Consider the following 21,917-nt stretch of genomic DNA (forward strand, 5'->3'; position numbering starts at 1 on the left):
CGATGGTCGCGCGACCTCGAAACGTCACTATCCCGTCGTGACCTACCTGGGTCCCGACGATCGTCTGGATATCGCCCATGCTGGGTATCAGACCGACGACTGCTGCTGGTGCGCAGTAGACTCGGCGATGGGTCTCGCCGGCTGTGAGCTCGCGGTCGACTGTCATCTCGCCTCTCCGACTGCAGTCGTGAGAACATATCAAGTCGAGACTCCGAACGAGACCTACTGCTGCTTGGCCGCCTCGACGATGGCCGAGCAGCCTCTAATAATCGCCCATCCCTATCTGTACGATGTGAGCGATCTCGACTTTCAGACCGTCGAGAATGGCCATGGTGACGGTCGTCCCGATCAAGAGCTGGATAGTCTCGGTCACGACGGGACCGATAACTGGAAGCACTAGAGGCATTGTCAATGTATCCAGAGTCTCGGTCACGACGAGACGACTGATGGTGAGATGTGCTGCTCGATCGGGGCCGTGATACACCGCCGCCCGAGCTATAGTCCCCACAACGGCTGCACCGGGAACGATACTCGTACTGACCGAAGCTCGGAAAATCGGGCATTGAGGGCATGCGGATATCGACTGATATCGAAGGAAATCCCATTGGCATATCGAACAAGCTTGGCATGTCGAATAAGCTCGACATTGCGCCGGGGCAATGGCAGCAATGGCCGTGTCGAGACATATCAATATATGGATAAGTGTATTGGTGACTTTGCGGTAGTGGTGTTATCTGGTTCTTATTTGCGTGAATCTCGCGTGTAGTCAGATGATTGTATGCCGTAATCTGTAAGTTGTAGTAAATTGTAAGTTGTGCGTTGCAAGTTCTAAGTTATAGTAAGTTGTATGTTAGTGTTCTGGAACATGTCGATGGTAGTCGAGGGCAGAGCTCTATCTTATAGTGTATTAACCACAAAAGAAAGCAGCGAACAACGACTGCATTGTGATCAGGGCCAGAAAGAAGTCGTTGTGCTAACAGAAGATAATGCTTTTGCACGTCAGACGTGTTGTCCTCAGCGCCAATCATTGTTCAACAGGACCCTGTATGAACAGTGCCTCTTCCCGTGTATCCAGGTCTTCTGCTCTGCAATAGCTCGGTGCATAACTCGTTCCTTCGGTGTAGCCATCATTGCGCAGCATATAATGTACTTGGAGGGCCTGATCCTCACGAAGTCCTCTATGTAGCCATATCTCGGAATCAGACATAGACTCGCACTATCTCAAAAGCAAACAGAGGCTCTTCTCGCAGGCTCATTCTGTTGCAAGATCTTGCATGCGTTTCAGCAATCCAATACCTGCAGATTATTTACCTCGGATGACTGAATCCTCATCTCTTGCGTCTAATACTTGCTTGAGCAGACCCATTCGATTAGAAACCCAAAGGGACATTGTGTACTGATGTGAAAGGTGAAAGAGGTCGCGGAAGTGAAGCACGATTCTGAACTGCTTATTCTCTCATGGTGATCGTCGAGGACTTGCGATCGGTCAGCATGCTCGCCTTTTTGGTAGATGCCTATACAAGATCCTGCTAGTACGTGAATACTTAGAAGTGTTTTCGGACAACACTGCTGACATGCTGATACACAATGTACCTCTATGAGACGCGTAAGGAACGCGTTCAGTAGCCACACGTGGAATAATTAGAGCTCCACCTTAGCAGCAGCTAAGCACGACCCCGCCTGGAACGGCTCAACGCCAGGCTTCTTCGTATTGCTTCTTCTGACTTGCACGTTTAGCCTTATTCGCGTCTGCACATACTGGCTTCTGTCAGCTTCCACTTGCATTCCCTCGTGCTTGACCCATGCGTTAGTTTGCGTTAACTTTACATGGGTTTAGCGAGGTTAGTCAAGAATAGAGACACCAACTGGAATGCACCTTCCAATATAAGCTATATGCCTCCTGTCAGCCCACCATAAAAATAGGATTTTCTATCAGCCTTGTTTCATCAATGCGCGAATGAACGCCATCTCGCTTGTTCAGGATGGTGGCGTCTGCATGCTGGTGGTGTCGACAAGCACGTGTGAACAGCATGCAGTCCAGACCTTCTCATGAGCAAAGTCAGCCTGATGAGAACCATACGAAGGATATATCTCAATGGAGGTTCTCTTTCTTCTTCAGTCTCTACGACCATAGCTCGAGGTAAGCCACAAAGATGCCCTTCGATTTCGTCAAATATGATGCCAAATGCGCAGCCATGTCTGCTGAAGAACTGCAACGCGAGTGGGAACACTACACACGTCTTATCTCAGGTTCAGCTACATCTACAGCAGTCAGTGGTCTCGCTATGCCATTCACCCTAGGAGTTTCTTCCATTGGTGTTGGCCTTGCGTCAATGAGCATCCATAATGCACGGAAGAAGAGAGAGATCATCGACAGGCATCTCGGCCAAAGAGGTGCCTTGCACAATACAAGGAAGCGAGACGTCTTCGCGCCTATCTGTGTCTCTGGCACTGTAGGCATCGTGACCCTTGGTGTTGGAGCCTTCGCTGCTGATGTCATCACCACGCAAGCAACCGAGCACGCCTTTACCACTATTGCTGAGAACGAGCTGGCAGTAAAGGTGACCACTCACCTTGCCCTTGATGCGGCTGTCATGGCTGGTGAAGAGGAGCATATGAAGAACAAGAAGACACAAGAAGCTGCCAAGACAGCGCGGAAGGTACCATCACAGGTCAAAGAAACAGCCACCCAGTATGCTCCTTCCGCCGTCGAGTTGCAACCACCGGAGAAACCGCCCCGACCGTCTTCTTACACCCCTTCTTCTTACGTCGATGGTTCGATGGATGATGACCTTCAATCTCAGTTCAAAGGCCTCAATGTATCAGCACCAGAAGCAGAAATACCACGTGGGGTGACTCCTGCTCCACCATATGCTCCAAACCCAGTGTTTTTTGCAAACGATATGGGAAAGCCAACAGATACTACCACGATCTATCTGCCGCCACTTCCACCACGCGCAAACAAGATGTGTCAGCCCAGTGAACATGGCGATACTCGACCAGCACCAGCAGAACCACATGCAAGCTATTTCCCTCCAGCACCTCCGATTGGGAACTACCCTTCAGCGACGTTTGTGACAGCCAATGCAGTGTATCCTGCTGGTCAGTTTGTAACACTGCCACCTACACCATGCTCATTCAGTTCAAGCCCAACGCCGACTGACCACGGAAGGGCTTCAAGTTCGTCGAGCAGCTATTTCCCTCACGCTGTACCTACTGCTACAGGTCTTTTGACACCTCTTTCTCCACCTTCCATGAACAATAGGCACTCAGTTGGCCCGGATGCTTGCTATTTTCAGGCCTCACATTCAGAACAGCAGTACAGCCCAATACCTGCTGTATATGTGAACAACCTTGCAGACTCGGGAAACTCGCAGTACTACTTTCTACCACCAGGTCCACCACCTTCGATAGCGCCACCAACCATAGCATATACATCTCCACATCAATCATACTTCGCTGCAAGCTACAACCCTCCTCGGCCAGCTGTACAAATATCTGCGTCTCCTCCAATGTACTTTGGTCCACCTCCTACTAGTCATTGACATTGGACGTGCAAACTAGCTTAGAAGCACAACTGGGCACTGAGCTCAATTTGTTACAAAGATACCAAACACGTATCATACGCACGAGCGGAAGGAACCAATACACGTTCAATGACAGTCATCGAGACTGGCGGTAAAGTTAAACCAAGATCCCATGACTGCCTGCTTTGGGAACAAAAGGCAGCCTCTTTTTGACTAAGGTTTAGCGTTCACTGGGTGTATTCGCATGAAATAATCACGTTAAGTGAGGTGTCGAGGACAAGCTCTGTGGCGTGCCGATATTGATTTTGATGATGTTTCATGTACATATTCTAATTTCTGGCTATAGAAAGTCTTCAGCGTCTTCTGGCTTTTATTGAACCAGTTACCTCGAGCTAGTATACACTTCCCGTCATAGCCACGTTCTTGAGCTCGACAATATTCCCAAGCACAGATAAGACAGACCACTTCTCCTTGTACACACGTAAATGTCCTCGTAGAAAAGGGGTTTAAGTGTGATTAGCATAAAGGCCGATTATCGACTTAGTGTCTTGCTATAACGTTCGCAACCTGGCCCTACTGCCAAGCCCAACACCATGGCTGAATGATCAGCACCACGGAGCGCTAAGCTATTTCGACCCAACTCGAATCTGACGATCGTCTGGCCCTCGCCGACCAAACTCGATCGTAACGTTTTCAGCCTGTTTTCAGGTTACGAGCAGCTTTTGCAGAATGTTACCAATCGCGTTCCCTTTACAGAAATAGCTCACAATGCAACGACTTACTTTGATCGCATAGCTACGAGGCAACCATGCACGACCACGGAAATAGAACGCGTCAGCATCACGCTGCTCGTGTTATTCACAGCGAACCATCTGTCTCGTCCGTGATTATGTCGAAGTGCATGTGCAAGGAATAATTGTGCTCACGTTGGCGCGTCAAGTATGCACGTGAAATGACAGCGGAACAATCTCAGACACCATGAATCATAGCTATACTCAGCTTACAACATTGACAGCATCTGCATGTGTCTCGGGGTGTCAAACTTCGAAGTTCGACACGTCTTGACACGCCTCGGACACCGCTCGTTCCTGCAGCTTCACAAATACGGGCTCTACCTCGTCATGATCAAATCGCACCTGAATAGCTGGCGAGGCATATCTGCAGGCACAATGTCAAGGGTGAACGATGCTTATGCCAAGAGCGATAATTACATCTGAGTACTACCTTGAGAGGTTCAGCATTGGGGTAGGAACGTCTTTACCATATCTGAGCAAAGAAAGGCTGCCAGGTTACTACCCCTACACGTTCCATGCGCATTATGGTAACATGCACCTATGCTTGGATATCACGTTGAGTCTCATACTAGTTGGTGAATTGCCCGCAGTTCAGCCAAAAAAGGCATTTTCGAGAACGGCTTGAAAACTCGTCCGAGCTCTACATACTTTACAAACAAGCACTTCAAGTGCATTAAGGTATTCCTGATATGACTTTCTATCAGAAAGCAGTCTACCTCCTTCGTGCCATGCGCATCTATACATGACATGTGTTGATACTAGGGACTGCCAGGCACTGCGCAGAAGGTAAGGCGGTCAATGATCGAGCAAGGCACACGGCAGTCGCCTGACAAGGAGGCTAGCTTGCCATAGAAAGAGAATTTACAAGGTAGTGATGGCTCTTGGCATGATCTTGAAACCCTTGGGGCACAGCACAAGATGCGGCAGGTACGGTGACGGCCGCTGTGTGCTACCTCGACTTACACCAAGGATTCCGATTTACCGCTCTCGTTACAGATGATATCTGGAGTGCCTTCCTGCTTTAATACACAAGAACTGGTGAGCACTTGCGGCGACCCCAAACTCAGGTACGTATCTACGAACGACTTGTATCACTCTACGCTATTTACATGCTCTTGTTGATGTTGCACCTATCGGGGCGAAGTGACTATGGCCCTATATCTACAGAGTATAAGTTGGCTGATGGTATGCGGACGACCCGAAGACATGCTAAATATATGTCGTCGACCAAAATTTGTTGAGGTCAGGAAACCTTTTCCAGTTTGATTCATTTGACGACCTCGGCTCTCTTGGTCAGCCGACTTTGTACGAAGAGATATATTCGGAGAGGGATAGCATCAATATAGCTTCAAGGATGAGAGCGAGGAAGCTGTGGACAATTGAAGAAGATCAAGTCTTGAGGCAAGCTGCGAACACACAAGGTAAATACTGGCCGACAAGTTGATCTACGAGCTTAGAGCTGAGTCGAATGCGTAGTCACTACTGGTGGCGCCGTGAAGGACTGGAACCGCATAGCCAGGCAGCTAGAGGACAGAACGAACAAGGACTGTCGGAAAAGATGGAGCAAGATATCCAAGGTGGTCAATCGTGGTGCATGGTATGAGCTCAAGCCGGGAAGAAGTGGTTCTCGAAAGCTAACATGAGATCAAGGAGTGCCGAAGAAAACTCCCGTCTACTTCAAGCAACGAAGCTTTTTGGGCTTCGGTAAGTTTTGGCAACCACATCGGCTTTCTGATGGTCAGTGCTGAGATGTGATCATAGCTGGACCAAAATCGCTGAATATGTCGCAACTCGTCATGCTGATCGTAAGTGCTTCTTGTTGAGCTCCTCGTGCCTCATACATGATTGCTGGCAATATCCCGCAAGTATGGTTCATAGCTAATCAATATCTATGCATAGAATGCGCCAAAAGATGGGTTCATGGCCTCAGCGATGAGCAAAAAGCCGACTTCACAGAAGGCGCAAGTTTCGAAGATTATTCCCTCAGTACCACGCCGGGTACAGGCAACAATTCTGAAGATTCCGAGGACCCTGCAGATTTGACGGAAGACGATACGATAGCTTTCAGACTAAATGAGAACTCTTTCTACGACCAGGAAGTCGACAGTGCCCTTTGGATAGCAACGTCAGATTATTGCAATGCTGCAGCATCCCAGGTTGCGATCCAGGAAGACAGCCCTCCTAGAATCACGGACATGACGATGACAGATGATTCATCAATATTTTATCCACAAGCTATGAACGCTCGTTTCCCTTCACATGCGGCATACATGCAAGGCCATCGGCCCTGCGACCATCACCACTTTCATGCTCCTGACCAACTACCTTCTCCAACAGAAGCATTTTCGCCAGACAACCAGTCAATACTCGTGGATATGACATCTTTGTACGATTCGTCTGATGTTGGAGCGTTGCCTCCCTCGGACATATGTTATCACAATATCCAACCAGAATTCCAAGGCTCATATTTCCCATCACCATCAATACCACCTAACCAGGGTAAAACAGTTTTAGAAATGGAGAATCTGCCACTGAGCGCGCTGTCCAGGATCATGGATATTGCTTTTCAGAACAGGTCCAATGTCAAATTGCGCTGGGCATCGGACGAGCGATGAACCACGTCAGAAGTGTCGTTGTGTCGTAACAAGGACAAAGATGCAGAATAGCGTGCAGAACAGACAGTAATATCCAAAGATTCAAGCTAGCGCAAGTGGAGAACAATATCCAAATCCCACGTTCACAGCTTCATCGCGGCCCGAGACATTGAGCGACCAATTGATGCAGCCTCCATCGTGTGATGCACCATAGCCTTCAATACTATACGGCAGTATTTCTCGAGGGCTCTATTTCACCTTCTCGGCGGGTGCCATCACTTCCGGAAGGACAAAGAGTCGAAGTTGTAGGCGTCCCCTGCCCATCCCATTCTCCTCCAAGCTCATGGACCTTTACGCGATTTTCCACTTCATATCTCGGACCACTCTTCGCCTCCATCTCTGGCCGTGAACCTACTCCTTGGGCTTCAATAGCCGCAGGAGACTGGTGCAACTTATTTTTGGCATACCGTTTCTTGAAGATATACCATGCGAGCAGCCCGCCCAACGAGACAGCGACGGGTATACAAATTCCAAAGCCGATTTTTGTGGCAGTTGAGAGACCAGGATTGTCGTTGGTTGTTGTGGATGAACTCGGTACGGATGATGCAGTTGAGTTTGCGATAGATGATGAGGTCGAACTTGGCATGGATGATGTGGTTGAGTCCGCAGAAGGAGCAGGCACGTCTCTCGAGGGGCAATCGACGCTGAACTGGTTTATGCTGGTATCATTACCAACGCAGCTGTCAAGGAAGATGTCGAAACTGCGACCAAGGCCGCAGTACTGGTTATCTCTTGCGTATACTGTTACTATACACAAAACAAACATCAGTATACACCTCGATTTCTCCCATCTAAAGTGTGCTTGACAAGTGTGAGCGTGCCAGGCAGTCGGGATGGGTAAAGCAGGCTCTCGACATGCATCAACTCCTCAGAAACAAGTCTACTGAAATTAAACTTACCAGTACAGCCAGGATCCAGAGTCACCATCTTAAAAGACCAAAACGAATTCGTTAACTGTGTGCAAAGACCATCCTCTCCTCCCCACACATAAATCGGGTTCGGATCTGAGCATGACGAGCCCGAATAAAGTGCTATCGAGCCGTTGCTCGCCTCAGATGGTCTTGAGAACAACAAGGACACGAGAACGAAACAGAGAAGGCAGTATGTACGATACATTATTGCTGCTGGTGTAACTTTGTCCAGTCGTGCTGGAGACCTGAAGGGAAACAAAGCAAGAAGAAGAAGAGGCAGAACTGCTGCCTACAACTATTACACAAAATCAACTTGAAAGGCTGAAAGAATTTCCTCGTTCTACCATGCTTGACCAGCATACTACACACGCATCAAGCTAAAGCACTCTTCAACCCTAGTAGCACAAGGCTGTCAAATTCAACATATCATTGGCTTCTTCCCATGTGATAAATGCCACATCCTAGCTTGATTACCCATCTTCACATGTCAGAAGTGAAGTGAAAGAAAAAAGCGGCTGAGACCTCTATGCACACGGAGTATTGGCTACCATGTAAAATGGCTGCGAGAAGTATGGCGACCTCGTAAGTCGTAAATGTCGTGAAACATTGGCTGAGGTCGAGGACGAATTGTACTCGCTTATTTCGCGAGATGATATCGTGTGGCGGAGGGCTGGAGCCTTGGCTTGATACTGGGGGGCTTGGCTTGGCGTAAATTTTCCAAGGATCAGCAGAGTCTTCACATACTTTTGCTTTGCTTGGGTATGGTAGAGAAAGGTCTTGGTGCGTTCTGTCTGATACGAATCATTGAAATCGTAATCTGAAGAACAGCTCTTGCTTGTATTCATGAATAATACTGCCTCGACTGTGAAATCCATAAATCCCGCGGGATGTTGTAACAAGAACACCAAACGCCATCGCTATGCACAAGCTCTTTTCCTTTGTCAAAGCCCATCTGCACGTCGATCGCCTCAAACGAATTGTCAATAAATAATACAAAGGCGTCCTCTTCAGTCCGCTTTACCATCCGGTGCACTTCCACCGAGCAATCCAAGACCTTTTTCATTGCCATTCAGATGGAAGTAGCCTTTACCTTTTTCTCCTGTCAGACCCCATGCATTCGGCACGTTAATTCTTCGTCCCTTGAAGACTCCTGTAACTCTAGCTACGTAGAGAACGATCGAGAGGAAAGCGAGCATTCCAGCACTACTTTCATATGGATGATAGATCCAGCTGTTTTTGATCTGGAAGAATATGTTTTCGATGAAGCCGATGGAAGACTTTGATTGCAGCTTGGGTGGATCGGAGGTGATTTTAGAGAGAGTTTCGAGGATCGAGACGCGTGAAGGAGTGATGTAGTTGCCGGTTTCGGTAACATCCCAGTAACGGCGGCTCTGTGAAGATAGTCAGTACTGCTTCTTATTATGACTGAACGTCGAAAGTGGTCTTACCTCTTCATCGTTAATGATGACCCGCTCGCCATGCGTGAAGTCAACACCAAAAGTGCTTCTAAGCCAACGCTCCCAGAAGATACCATCTATCCAGGCAAAACGAACCTGCTTTCGGAAAGTGTCTTCAGTGATTGAGATGGCGACAGACTTAGCCTGTCTCAGTGCCCGCTGGTCGTTTCGATCCTGAGCCTCTTCAATACGTAGCTGTTTGCTATCACGCATCTCTTGCCGTTCGAGCTGAAACAACTGTGTCATCTTGTCCATCCATTCTATTGCAGCGTTCTGTAACTCTCGTCGACTCTCCTTGAATTCGTCCGGGTTCTCCCTGTTCAATACACCTAGCACTGTGAATTTGTGGTCCATGATTTCGTGGGCATTCGTAGCCGTAAGCTCAGGCACGAGGGGCAACCAAACGCTTTGCATCCAGCTCAGAACTCTTCTGAAATCGCGCATGTCCTTGGGTGCGAGCGCAGTATAATAGCTTGGTCTACCACTTCTGCTAACCAACAACTTTGGCCATGTGTGAATCTTGAAACGAGCTGCCAAGATCTCGCTATCAGTCTTTACGATTCGTGCGTGACCAATCAGACTCAACGTCAGCCTGTCGAGAGCAGCAAAATCCTCCGAGGTGGTGGCATGGTCGAAGAAATACACAAAAATGACTTCTTCGGTCTCTTCGAGTTCTCGGAAAGCAGCTGCGTCCACATATTTGACGTCGCTGTCAAGAGCGGTCTGTGTGAAAGAGAGCAGATCGCCGAGACCACGAAGGCCCTCGTACTCGACCCGTTCGCCACCTCGGAAATAGTATAGTGTTGGATATGCTGAGACCCTGGCGTCCTTGCAGAGACGTGGTTCTGCGTCACAGTTGACCTCACCGATGTTTAGTCTACCTTGCATTTCCCTAGCTAACTGCGACCACGTTGGTGCCAGATGCTGACAATGCCCACACCAAGGAGCGTAGAACTTGATGAACCAAGGCTCCTGGGAAGTAGTAACCAGTTTCTGGAACGATTCCGCTGTCAGAGGAACTGAGCCTCCCTGTATATTTGGCGTTGAGCCGGCCTTGGGACGCTCTTTGCGACCAGCTTTGGCAGTTTCTGAAGCAAGTTCCGAGGTAGTGGTCTGTACAGCCTTCTCATTCTGCTTCTCTCCAGCTTCTTTGCCTTTGTCGAGGTTCTTGCTCTTGTCTTCAGCATACAAGGGAGTTGCGCCACGATCGACACTCTTCGCGCCAGCCTTGGGAACTTTGACACCCTTTACAGGCCGCGAACCTGGTCTTATCGATTCTAGCTTCTCTTCAACGTAGCCACTGAACTCTTCCATAGCTCGACCGCCCTTGTACTTCTCGACCATTTTGCCGTCTTTGAAAAGAAGAAAGGTAGGCCACGCTTGTACACCATTCTTTTGACACACATCACCGTATGCTATACAGTTGACTTCTGCAAAGTGGAAGTTGTAGTAGCCATGAAAGCTGTTTGGCCCTTCGAAGTCCATTGTGGCCTGTTGAGTCTTCCCAGCCAGAGGTGATTCAGTGTAGTAAAACTCGTATAAGGTCTGCCAATGTGGCTTAATGGCATTACAGTGGCCACAATAGGGAGAGTAGTGTTTCACCCACCTGCACAGTTAGTATTATGTTTGTGCACAAGACGATTAAGCCTTACCAGTAGCCGTCTTTTATCGTTTCCGCAAATTCCTCGCCCTTGATGTCTTTCATTGGAGGCACCTTGATATCATTAAATATGGTATAGTCAACAGCCTCTTTCGTGTTCGCAGGAGTATCGCCCTTGACGGCTTCTTCAGCCAATAATTCTGCTTTCGCCGGCTCGAAGTCGTTTGCGCTGACCAGCGCCAGGCTGGTCATGGCCCATGCCAGTAAGAAGGGCCTCATCGTAGAAATGAGAGAGTACTTAGGACGACAGCTGATTTGCAGACGTGATCAAGCGAAGAGGAAGATGTGTCTCACTTGAATTGCATACATCAGAACCGACTTTTCGCGACCACGTATGAGGGTATCGGTGAGCAGAAGGATCTTTATGTCGCAGAATGCGGGCTTCTGTATTACCGCAGGACCGTGCAGACAGAAACGTGGCGTAAGGGATTGACGATTATAGACTCCCTGCTCCATACTGTAGTCAGGGACTTGCCGTTCAACGAGCCATTTTGAGGCCTCAGGCATCAACTGTCATGCAGTGCGTCAGGATACTGGCAGCAACTTCCTTAATAAGCTAAGAACATCTGTACCTGCAACTTCTACACATACGCCAAAGTCGCACCAGCATTCTAAGCATACAGTAGACTGCATCGGACCTACGTCTTTCCGTCTGGAAGTTCTTACCACCATGCGACCGACCACACGCCTGTATGCGACCGTCAAGTCGGCGGCGCGGTACCTTGAAGGAAATACACCTACAGGACTGACAGGCCTACCAACACACCCTTCACCTCGACCAGCCCTACTTTACACATATAGCAAGACGCTTCAAAAACTGCAGGAGCTTCCCGCAAGCTCGGTATATCGTCAGTCGAGTGAAGCTCTGACGAGACATCGCATGAAGATTGTGGAGGATACAAAACCTCCAGGTCACGCTGAGTGGCTCGAGCGAGTGCAGAAGATTATCAGCTCGGAGCCAGGATACTCTAGATTCAGAGGTGAAGACGGAAGTTTAATACACGAAGAAGTATACAAAGAGCCTAAAGAAACCTGGGATGGAGCCTACACAAAGCAGGATGCTAGGAAAGAGGGCAGCAACAATAAGACCGAAGCTGAGGCCAAGCTTGCATACATACGCGCCGACCTAGAGAGAGTCGATAAGGAGAAGAAGGAGGGCAAGCTACCAGCCGTCAAAGATCTTGAGGTTGAGCCTGCCTTGACTGCCGACCAGTATGTATCCCAAGCTATCCACGCAGAGTGTCTCTAACATGTGGTGCAGAGTCAGTGAAATCGAGCATAAAATTGGTGCTGGCTTGATCGAGGAGGTCGTTCAGGTTGCCGAAGGTGAGCTTATATTGGTTGAGGAAATGCTAGCTTCAAGAGCGTAAGTCAATGCCTGTGCTTATGGATGAGACAGCGAGCTAACTTTTCTGTAGCTGGGAGGATTTGGAAGAGAAGGCACCAGCTGGCCAGTGGGAGTACTTCGACAGGGGTGACAGAGTATAGCCAGCCTCATTCGTGAATGATGCTTATAATTCGATTGCTCCCAAGCTAGAGTCTACGTTTTCGTCGTTCTTTCTGCGTAACCCAGAAGAGGCTTAACATTGTCTACCACCGTTTGGTTTGCGCGGCTTTTCTAGCAGTTGGTTCCTGCTCTGTCTAGCTCGGAAAGAACAATTCCTGACGGCACAACGATGACCTTTTTTGTTTTTGACGACATCAAAACAGCTGCGTCTCCATGGTCACCATGATGCGACGATCTCCCGGGCAGACAATTTAGGTGTAGATTCCAGATTGCTTGCGCACGGCTGGTGGCGGGCTAAGTTGTGATCCTAAAACGTCAACTGTCGTGTTTAGTATGGCGTGCAACAAGATAGCATTGGTCGGGAAAGATGAACATAAACTGCGAGATGTGTTCGTTGTAGCCTCCCAAGAAATTTACACTCGCGCCTCTATAAGAACATACGCATCATGTGTGTAACAATTTTCCATAATCCCTGACCAGCTCGTCCCATTCCTCCGCAAGCCTAGAAGGGATTGTCCTCAGGAGGGATTTCTCTTACGTAGTATTCTCCAATAATTGGGAACTTGCTCAATATATCGTTCCTGACTTTTGGAATCTCGCCAAAGAAGAACAATGCAAAGATGACTGTAGCCATACCGAATCCTGCTGAGATCGTGCCGTATGTGTATGCCTTGCCTGGCGAAAGCCCCATCAGATTGGGAATGTGTTTAGTTCTAGAAAAAATGTCAAGTCAGCCACAGTCTCTTCCGCAGTTCCTTTGAAGTGTAGTGCAGCTATCATTCGAAGTGTAGGGCCGTCCTAAAGTTTTGAGGTAGATATGACATACTTTGGGCCATAAGGCGAGACATAGGCTTCATATTTTGGCTGTTCGTCCAGAGTTAGTGGTGCGACGGGCAACAAACCAGCAAGTAACACACCTGGGGACCATACACCGTGAGTGGTGTTCTTCCCATGCCCGAGTTACCGGTTCGCGCCTATTACATCCAGTCAATTGTAATTCATCTAAGTCGTCGAGCTGCCGCATACCGTCAGGCGCCTTGCTGTAGGTCTGAACATCGTGTCTGTAGGGATGTGTGCTTGGTAGAGCTGATGCTGGAAGTTCTCCTCTGCTTCAATAGAGCTGATCTCATTCGAGGTTGAATCGTTCCAGAATCGGAAGGTGCAGCGTGCCCCTAGCTTGCAGCAGGAAGGTCTAGTTGTTGCCGTACTACGGCTCTTCAACGGTATGCAAATGCCATCAGGTCCCGAGCTTCCTTCCGCCCTCAGCACAACCAATAATCAAGCTCACGCAGCGACGCGACGAATCGGAGCAGACTCGACAGGACGCCTGACTTACGACTCCCCTGTAACTCGATATCTGCAATCGAGTTTAGTCAAATTCAAGTCTGTCTAGAAGCCATGGCGGACACAACTCGGGCTTCTTCTGGTCCGCAAAGGGAACACGACGTCTTCATGCGCATGCACGATCACGCATGCTCTTCAAACGAATCAGGCTGATGGCATGTGTCAGTCCTGCTGGAAAGGACACAGCGTATTGAGTTGAGTCTCTGACCTCGCAGCATGAGACCCAAGTTGGGTTGCAAGACGTGTCGGTACGCTATCTCACTGTACTCCTGTTTCCGGAGAAAATGTTCGGCTTACTCACTGGTTTTAATAGACTTCGTAAGATACGTTGCGATAAGGATTGGCCGATCTGCCAAAGGTGCATATCTACCGGCCGCACATGTGACGGTTATGGCATCTGGGGTGGCGGTGGAAACACCTATGCTGAACGGTATCGGTCTGCTCGGACTGAAGTCGTTGCTCATGAACCATCTTTCAGGTTATTGGGTATATTGCCGAGTAGCTCATTCGATGCAGACGAGCAGCAGCACTTCGAGTTGTTTTGGCTTCGAACCGCCAGAAAGTTACCTGGAGCCTTCTACTCGGACGACGTAAATGCTGTCCTGTTTCAAACGAGCATCAGCGTACCAGCTGTGAGGCACGCGCTTCTGGCGTTGACCTCGGTCCACAAATATGCAGATGTGTACGTGCGTTATGCATGCTCGAGCGTGTCTACCCAAGAGGAGACTTTCTCCTTGGTTCAGTATAACAAGGCTATCAGACACTTGCAGCAAGGCAGTCTCATAGACAGAGACCCTTCTGTCGGGATATTTCTCGTCTCTGCGTTGTTGTTCATCTTCATAGAATATTTCAGAGGCCGCTATCGAGCTGCTGAACTTCACCTGGAACACGCGCTCAAATTAGTGAGTGATAACGAGGTGTACCTAGAGGAACGAGCCCTGAGCACTTTCAAGCGATTATATGTGCAATATCTCTTGTTTCAACGGCCACGATTTTCCTGGTCGTTTGTGGACAAAACAACAGACATTTCAGAGCTTTCGATTTTTAGCTCTACTCACCAAGCAAGAAGCTACCTGGAGAACCTGCTACTCAGAATCTACGGATCTGGCAGAACAACCCCAATTTCTTCTACAGGTTCATCTTCCCGAACTAGCTGCTCCTTGAAACCATCAACCGCTATAAAGAATGATCTCAGGTCATGGAGCCGAATCTACGACCAAACCATGGCAGATTCACGGACTACGAAGAATCCATACGAACACCTCGCTTATAGGCTACTACAGATTTACCACACAATGGCTGAGATAATGGCATACACAATGGATGAAGAGAACGAGAGCAGATTTGACTGCCACACTCCACATTTCGTCTCTATGCTTCACCAAATATTGGCAGCTAAAATTATCAGCTCGAACGGTGCGCTTCACCTTGGTGCACAAGATGAAGTCTCCCATTCCATTGCAGATATTGGTCTTATTGGTCCCCTCTACTATGTCGCCTTGAAATGCCGTGTGTACCGTCTTCGGTTGCACGCGATCAGGCTGCTCGAGGAATCACCTCACAAAGAAGGTATCTGGGACTCAACGCTGGCCGCGAAAATAGCCACGAAGGTGATGCATCTCGAGCATCTTACACTTTGTACAGAAGATTCCGAAAACGACAGTTTTGACCTGACAGATGTGCCCAATGAAAGCGATATGGAACAGGCATCCGTGCCGGACGCTTGCAGACTACAACAAGTCGAAGTCGTTATCTCTGATGATCCGGCATGCGTCGAATTGCACTGTAGATGGCAAGCCAGCAGTGGAGGTTTTGAGGTCAACATACGATAAACGTGGATCTACGTACAATTTTCATCGGCCAGAGAGGATTACATTGACCCTTTGATCAAACATCAAAGCTCAAATCCATATATTACTCGGAGATGAAACGTTGAACAACAAGAGCACGACAACTCGGATCATGCTAGCAGTTCCATCGGTGCAGTCGAACAGAGAAATAGACCACTTAGAGCGGAGAAAATCAACACGAACCAATCAAACAGAGGCAATACCGAGTCGACCAATTAGCGCTAGGCATATGCTTATAGCACGGTATCCTATCTTGAGACACAACCTCTGCATGCAACCCTGACAGAAAGCCTTACTGAAGGTTTAGAACATTATAGTGGATCGAGTATGCTGGTGGACTGTTTCAGTAGTGAAGATCTGCGTTCAGCTAAGACTCATACTATTGAATCTGGCTGAAAGGTAGGGTATAAAGTCGTGGCCGATTCACACGTCCTTCCCAACGTCTACCATCGATTGCAAAGTTGAGAGCCCTTAAAGACGCAACGCATCGTTTCCATACCATGCCTTCAATCACGCCTCCAGACTTTGACCAAACCACCGAAGCACGCACTGTAGCCGCTGCTTTCCCGGAACACATCCAAAACCGTGTCATCCTCATCACAGGCGTGAACAGAAAAGGCATCGGCTACGCCACCGCCGAAGCATTCACCTCTCAGCAGCCCGCAACGTTAATCCTCGCTGGCCGCTCACCCCCCAAGGTCCAAGAATGCATGGATGCCCTCAAGCAGAACTACCCCAGAGTCAATTACCGCTCACTTATCGTCGATCTCAGCTCCCAACACTCCGTCCGTTCAGCAGCCACTGAAGTCCTGAACTGGAACGACACCCCAACCATCGATCTGCTCGTCAACAACGCAGCAGCGATGTGGATCCCACAACGCACTCTAACCCCCGAAGGCATCGAACTAACCCTAGCCACCAACCACGTCGGGCACTTCCTCCTCACCAACCTCATCATGCCTAAACTCCTCGCCGCAGCCAAGACATCACCGCCAGGCGCAGTCCGCATCGTCAACGTCAGCAGTAGCGCAACCTGGGTGTCTCCGCCACGCTGGAGCGACCTCTCATGGTCAAACCCAGCGCTGGACATCCCTGAGAACGAACGACAGGTCTTTCAGCACATAAAAGCAGCTGGAATCAAGCAGGACGGAGAGGTAGTCAATGAAGCTATGTCTTATATCCCCATCGCAGCATATGCTCACTCAAAGACTGCGAATATCCTGTTCACCGTGGGGCTTAACCAGAGACTTCACGCGCAACATGGTATATTGAGCGTCGCGTTGAATCCGGGAGAAGTACAGACAGAACTAGCTCGGAACTTTGGCGAGCAAGAGTGGTTCTTGGAGGCGAGACAGCGGTTTTTGGTTAAGACGCCTGAAGTGGGTGCGGCTACTAGTGTGGTGGCTGCTTTGGATCCAGGACTGAACGAGGCTTCGAAGGACATTGCTACTGCTTTGTTTCTGTCAGATTGTCGGCCGGGTAAGGCGCCGGCATATGCGGTCGACGCTGAAAATGCGGAGAGGCTGTGGAAGATTACGGAGGATTGGGTTGGGGAGGAGTTTACTTTCTCATGAGCGCGATCACAGGCTTAGAATTGGGCGTCTTGTCTTAGTGTACGAACGTCTGCATAGTCGTGAAGTCCTTGTCCAGGTTAGGTGTTTCGTCCGTGGAACACAGGTCGCCAATAGCGGGCGATAGTGGTTTTCCAATATGTCCATGAAATTTCCGAACAAGAGAAGTAGAAGTTATAGCATGTCCTCGCGCCAACGTGATCTGACCCTTCCCCAACCTTCCTTCTGGTTGACACTCTCCATACCCAAATTGCGCTCGATCCACTCCTGACTTCCCATCTCACTCAGTCGACTCAAGGCTCTTGCAAAAGCGAATCGTTCTTCGTCGCCACTGAAGAGACTACTCTGTTTCATCATACCCATACTCAAGCCGAGGTCGTCCATCATCATGCGCATGACATCGTCGACATCGTTTCCTTCTTCCTTTCTCTTTGTCGCTTCTTTTGCAACTTGCTTCTCGTTGGAGTCAGTAGTGCTAGGCGCGCTATTATTCTTCTCGGTGACTTTGTCGAGAGACTCATCAATCTCATCTTTGGACATGAAGAGTTGCGAAAGAGGAACTGCAGTGGTAAGCACGAGCTTTGCCTGAGACTCGTATACAGCGTCGATAAAGGTGATGAACCTGCGAGCCCAGTCACGTTGGCGATGTGACATTCCGGGAATGTCGGTGATGACGAATGCGTTGAAGTGCCGCATCATTTCAATGTAATCAGCCGCACCAGTAGCTCGGCCAATAAGCTCGTTGAAGGTAAAGCGCGCGCACGAGCCACTCACCAAAGGAATCTGAACGTCGCGGCCCCATACTGAGATAGTGGTAGGATGAGGAGGGTCATTCTTGGGATCGCCGAGAAAGGAAAACCACTTGTCGGCGTGGGTTGAAGCGGCTCGGTCGAGTGGGTGGTGGTAGACTCCTGATGGCGGGCGTGGGAGCTTACGATAGTCGGTCGATGAGTCAAGGTTGATTACTCGAAGTTGACGTTTGAGGAGGTTTATGCAGGGAATAAAGCTCTCACGTTGAATGCCGTTCTTGTAGAGATCGTCTGGATGGCGATTGGAAGTGGTGACCACGACCACACCGTGGGACATGAGAGCTTGCATCAGACGACGCAGAATCATAGCATCAGCCACGTCTGTACACTGAAACTCGTCGAAGCAGAGCAGAGAGGCAGTCTTGGCTATCTCAGCAGCGACAAATGGTACTGCATCGAGGTCGTTACCGTGCTGCAGCCGTACCTTGTGCAGGCGTTTGTGCACATCTTGCATGAAATTGTGGAAGTGTATCCTCGTCTTGTGCTTGATGTTTGGCGGGGTGGTGTCATAGAACAGATCCATAAGCATAGTCTTGCCGCTGCCCACATCACCAAACATGTACAAGCCCTTGGGCAAATTCTCAGACAATTCAAGAGAAGGACCTTCCTTCTTAGCTCGGCCGAACAGACTAGCGAAGAAGGAATTGGAGGGGGGTTGTAGTTCCTCTATCGTGGGTGGTTTGACCTCGGGAGGATTGTATTCAGCAAGGGTTTCGTACAGATCTTGCAGGTTCTCGATAATAGCTGATAGTGGTCAGTGCCAGGACTATGCATTGCTTTGCTGGTATCTACTTCTTTGGTGTTCATCCTCCCTCAATCTGCCATTATGTACGCGCTCATTATATTCCTTCAGAGGACCGTAGTCCTCTCGGTCAACGATAGTTGCGAACCCTCGGCAGCGCTGCAGACATGGCTGAGCAGCCTGCTGGCCATGAGCATGTTGCTTCTGTCGACGTTGCGCGAGCGTTACAGTTGAACTCAGCCTCTGTTGTGGTCGTCTTGAGGGTTTGTTGCAGCTTGGGTCAGGTTGTCGGTGCTTAGTGAGGGGAGCTTGGTCAGCAACGAGGACTCGCCTGAGATATGCTTGGAATGCGTTGTGGATGGGTGGTGGTGGTCGCTTCATTGCTATGTGTGTCTAGATTCGTTTTGTGCATAGCACTGGATACTGATCATAGTATGTGTATGCTCGAACGAAACAGCAAGCATTGGTACTCCCATTGTTACTGCTTGCTCGTGGCGGAGCTTCTCCGATCCCAGTCGCACGTTGCTGCATGGCCAAGCGAGGCACCTAAATTATTTGCCGATTTTCAGAATAGTGCCTCAGGCTAACAACGTGGGAAGCCCATGCAATCGCTCTATGAGGACTGTGGTCTTCGTGCTTGTCTCTTGTGGCAGGGTACAGTACTATGAAGACTTGCGAGGACTTCGATGAAGAGGCTTAGATAGCGGGATGAACAGCAGCGTGGTCAATGACACTGTCATTCTATCACACGAGAAAATGTGGAAACTCGGTAAAGGACATAAAGATACACTTTCGGAAAGAGGGTGGTCCACATTGTTGTCGAGCGTAGTTTAATTAGAAAGGACGACCTTCAGCTGCCGGCCTTGTCCTTCGCGACAGCTCCGCGGGTCTGCGACATTGTACACTGAACCGCAAAACTCCCATTCGCCTATGCGGACGAAGGCGGTGAGATAGATACAGAGAAAAGGGTTGGAACATCGAGCTGTTAATAGCTACAATCACGCCTAAGATTGACATTGGCCACGCTCAATCAGCACCATATCAACATGTCTAGCCGAAACAATTCTTTTCTTGAGGTCGAAGGCTGTCATGTCTTCATCACAGGTGCTGCTGGTGGTATAGGTACTGCCACTATGAAAGAATTTTTAGGTAGGGCAGTTTAAGATGAGGTCCGCTAATGTAAGCTGAGACGTGAAATTAGTAAATGGCTGCAAAGTCACTGCTTTCGATAGGAAGAATGTAAGTGAATCGGTGTTGGAGGGTGATACAGGTAATAACAACAAGAACCTGTACTTTGTCAGGGGCGACCTCAAAGACGAAGCATCTATCGAGGCAGCCTTTCAGAAGGCAAGAGCAAAGTTTGGCCCTGTGCAGATCCTCATCGCGAACGCAGGCATCACTGACGAGAGTGTACACACTCCAATATGGGACTTGACTGCGGATCGTTGGGACGAAGTCAACAACAATAATGTTAGGGGCACATTTCTTACAATCAAGCATTTTTTAAAGCAAGTCAAGAATGCACAAGATGTTTCTGGTCAGGAACTGCACAATGTTTCCATTGTCGTTACAGGCTCCGAAACCGGAGTTTTTGGGCAGGAGTTGCATGCTGAATATGCGACAGGAAAGGCTGGCCTGCAGTACGGTTTGGTCAAGACGGTCAAGAATGAAATCATCCGACTGAATGCAAAAGGACGGATCAATGCCGTCGCTCCAGGCTGGGTAGATACGCCACTTATTGGGGACAGACTGCACGAGCCCAAAGAAATGTGGGCTGAGGCACAGGCGACCGTAGCGTTGAAGAAGATCGCCCGTCCAGAAGATGTCGCCTGTTGCATGGCGTTTCTAGCTTCCCATAGAACGGCTGGGCACATATCTGGACAATGTATATCCGTCGATGGTGGCCAGGAGGGTCGTCTATTGTGGCGGGAAGAACAAATTCTTGGAAGTGATCACCAGCTTTCGACAACCACATCGATTCCGAGGCAGCTAAAAGCACCAACAAGGAAGCGACGTCTCAGGATATGTCTATCAGTCGACTTCGACGCGCTTAGTGGCTATTTGGGAACCGGGCACGACCCCCATAATGGTATGTCTGATTACTCGGCTGGTGTATTCAGTGCCAACGTTGGAGTGGACAGACTGCTCAAGGTACTCGCCAAGCACGGCATATCTGACAAGCTCACTTGGTTCCTGCCTGGCCACAGCATCGAAACATTTCCAGAGCAAACTGCTGCTATTGTCGCTAGTGGTGCCGAAATTGGTCTTCACGGCTACAGTCATGAAGGAGCATACGCGATGACTGTGGATCAAGAGAAGGACGTACTGGAGAAGTGTATAGCGCTGGCGGCAAAACTGAAGAAGGGTAAGAAGCCTGTCGGCTATCGTGCTCCACTGTATCAGATCCGTGAAACCACAGTCAAACTGCTTCAAGAGCATGACTTTCTATACGACAGCAGCATGACCGCGCACGATGCTCTGCCCTATTTTCTTCCCAGACCATTTCCTGATGAGCAGCCGCACGTTCCTGACTATACTCAGCCAGCAAAGACTTGGATGAAGCCTACCAAAATACCACAACAGCCAAAATTCGGCACGCAAGAAGCGAAGACTGCCATGGTCGAAATACCAGGTAGCTGGTATACTGAAGATCTGACACCATTAGGATTCTACCCTTACCTTGCCTCTACACAGGGTTATGTCAGTGTCGATGTGGTTGAGAAAATATGGTTGGACAGACTTGAATGGTTATGGGAGAACGAGAGTTGGCTTGATGAAGACCCTGGTAGGGACTATGGAAGTATCTATCCCCTCATCTGGCATCCAGAAGGCACTGGTCGTGCCCATATTATCGGCATGATTGACAAGTTTATTGGCAAACTGGTGTCGAGAGCCGCAGCAGCTGGACCTGGCGAGATCACATTCGAGACAATGGAATCGGTAGCAACCAGCTGGAAAAGCAGATAGCTGCTAAGCTTGATAGAACGTCTTAAGTCACAGAATGATTTTGTATAGTGTGCTGTACTGAGAAGAGGCTCATGTGCTTGTCCTCTTTGAGACGGTAGTTGTAAATCGGCTACTTGGGCAGATG

General features: G+C 49.2%; 9 protein-coding genes across 9 annotated transcripts; 6 read left to right on the forward strand and 3 right to left on the reverse strand.

Annotated features, from left to right (window-relative positions):
- Positions 1 to 127: 127 nt before the first annotated feature.
- Positions 128 to 400, forward strand: LTR64_001179 (uncharacterized protein; the record flags this gene model as incomplete). The annotated part of the gene is made up of 1 exon (XM_064895560.1): positions 128 to 400. One exon carries the CDS (start codon positions 128 to 130, stop codon positions 398 to 400), a length of 273 nt encoding a protein of 90 aa, XP_064758247.1.
- Positions 401 to 2,153: 1,753 nt separating this feature from the next.
- Positions 2,154 to 3,348, forward strand: LTR64_001180 (uncharacterized protein; the record flags this gene model as incomplete). The annotated part of the gene is made up of 2 exons (XM_064895561.1): positions 2,154 to 3,102; positions 3,266 to 3,348. The coding sequence occupies 2 exons, from the start codon at positions 2,154 to 2,156 to the stop codon at positions 3,346 to 3,348; spliced, it is 1,032 nt and encodes a 343-aa protein (XP_064758248.1).
- Positions 3,349 to 5,675: 2,327 nt separating this feature from the next.
- LTR64_001181 (uncharacterized protein) lies at positions 5,676 to 6,936 on the forward strand (the record flags this gene model as incomplete). The annotated part of the gene is made up of 5 exons (XM_064895562.1): positions 5,676 to 5,742; positions 5,798 to 5,918; positions 5,972 to 6,025; positions 6,083 to 6,126; positions 6,221 to 6,936. 5 exons carry the CDS (start codon positions 5,676 to 5,678, stop codon positions 6,934 to 6,936), a joined length of 1,002 nt encoding a protein of 333 aa, XP_064758249.1.
- Positions 6,937 to 8,893: 1,957 nt separating this feature from the next.
- Positions 8,894 to 11,222, reverse strand: LTR64_001182 (uncharacterized protein; the record flags this gene model as incomplete). The annotated part of the gene is made up of 3 exons (XM_064895563.1): positions 8,894 to 9,277; positions 9,335 to 10,949; positions 10,996 to 11,222. The coding sequence occupies 3 exons, from the start codon at positions 11,220 to 11,222 to the stop codon at positions 8,894 to 8,896; spliced, it is 2,226 nt and encodes a 741-aa protein (XP_064758250.1).
- Positions 11,223 to 11,673: 451 nt separating this feature from the next.
- On the forward strand, positions 11,674 to 12,491 carry LTR64_001183 (uncharacterized protein; the record flags this gene model as incomplete). Its single annotated transcript, XM_064895564.1, has 3 exons — positions 11,674 to 12,215; positions 12,265 to 12,369; positions 12,422 to 12,491. The coding sequence occupies 3 exons, from the start codon at positions 11,674 to 11,676 to the stop codon at positions 12,489 to 12,491; spliced, it is 717 nt and encodes a 238-aa protein (XP_064758251.1).
- A 521-nt stretch (positions 12,492 to 13,012) lies between these two features.
- LTR64_001184 (uncharacterized protein) lies at positions 13,013 to 13,566 on the reverse strand (the record flags this gene model as incomplete). Its single annotated transcript, XM_064895565.1, has 4 exons — positions 13,013 to 13,223; positions 13,337 to 13,374; positions 13,428 to 13,484; positions 13,537 to 13,566. 4 exons carry the CDS (start codon positions 13,564 to 13,566, stop codon positions 13,013 to 13,015), a joined length of 336 nt encoding a protein of 111 aa, XP_064758252.1.
- Positions 13,567 to 16,204: 2,638 nt separating this feature from the next.
- Positions 16,205 to 17,278, forward strand: LTR64_001185 (uncharacterized protein; the record flags this gene model as incomplete). Its single annotated transcript, XM_064895566.1, has 1 exon — positions 16,205 to 17,278. The coding sequence occupies one exon, from the start codon at positions 16,205 to 16,207 to the stop codon at positions 17,276 to 17,278; it is 1,074 nt and encodes a 357-aa protein (XP_064758253.1).
- A 171-nt stretch (positions 17,279 to 17,449) lies between these two features.
- On the reverse strand, positions 17,450 to 19,207 carry AFG1 (ATPase; the record flags this gene model as incomplete). The annotated part of the gene is made up of 2 exons (XM_064895567.1): positions 17,450 to 18,828; positions 18,877 to 19,207. The coding sequence occupies 2 exons, from the start codon at positions 19,205 to 19,207 to the stop codon at positions 17,450 to 17,452; spliced, it is 1,710 nt and encodes a 569-aa protein (XP_064758254.1).
- A 665-nt stretch (positions 19,208 to 19,872) lies between these two features.
- On the forward strand, positions 19,873 to 21,793 carry LTR64_001187 (uncharacterized protein; the record flags this gene model as incomplete). Its single annotated transcript, XM_064895568.1, has 2 exons — positions 19,873 to 19,975; positions 20,097 to 21,793. The coding sequence occupies 2 exons, from the start codon at positions 19,873 to 19,875 to the stop codon at positions 21,791 to 21,793; spliced, it is 1,800 nt and encodes a 599-aa protein (XP_064758255.1).
- Positions 21,794 to 21,917: the final 124 nt, after the last annotated feature.

The sequence above is a fragment of the Lithohypha guttulata genome (genome assembly GCF_036872675.1).
Source record: "Lithohypha guttulata strain CCFEE 5908 chromosome Unknown scaffold_1, whole genome shotgun sequence".
NCBI lineage: Eukaryota > Fungi > Ascomycota > Eurotiomycetes > Chaetothyriales > Trichomeriaceae > Lithohypha > Lithohypha guttulata.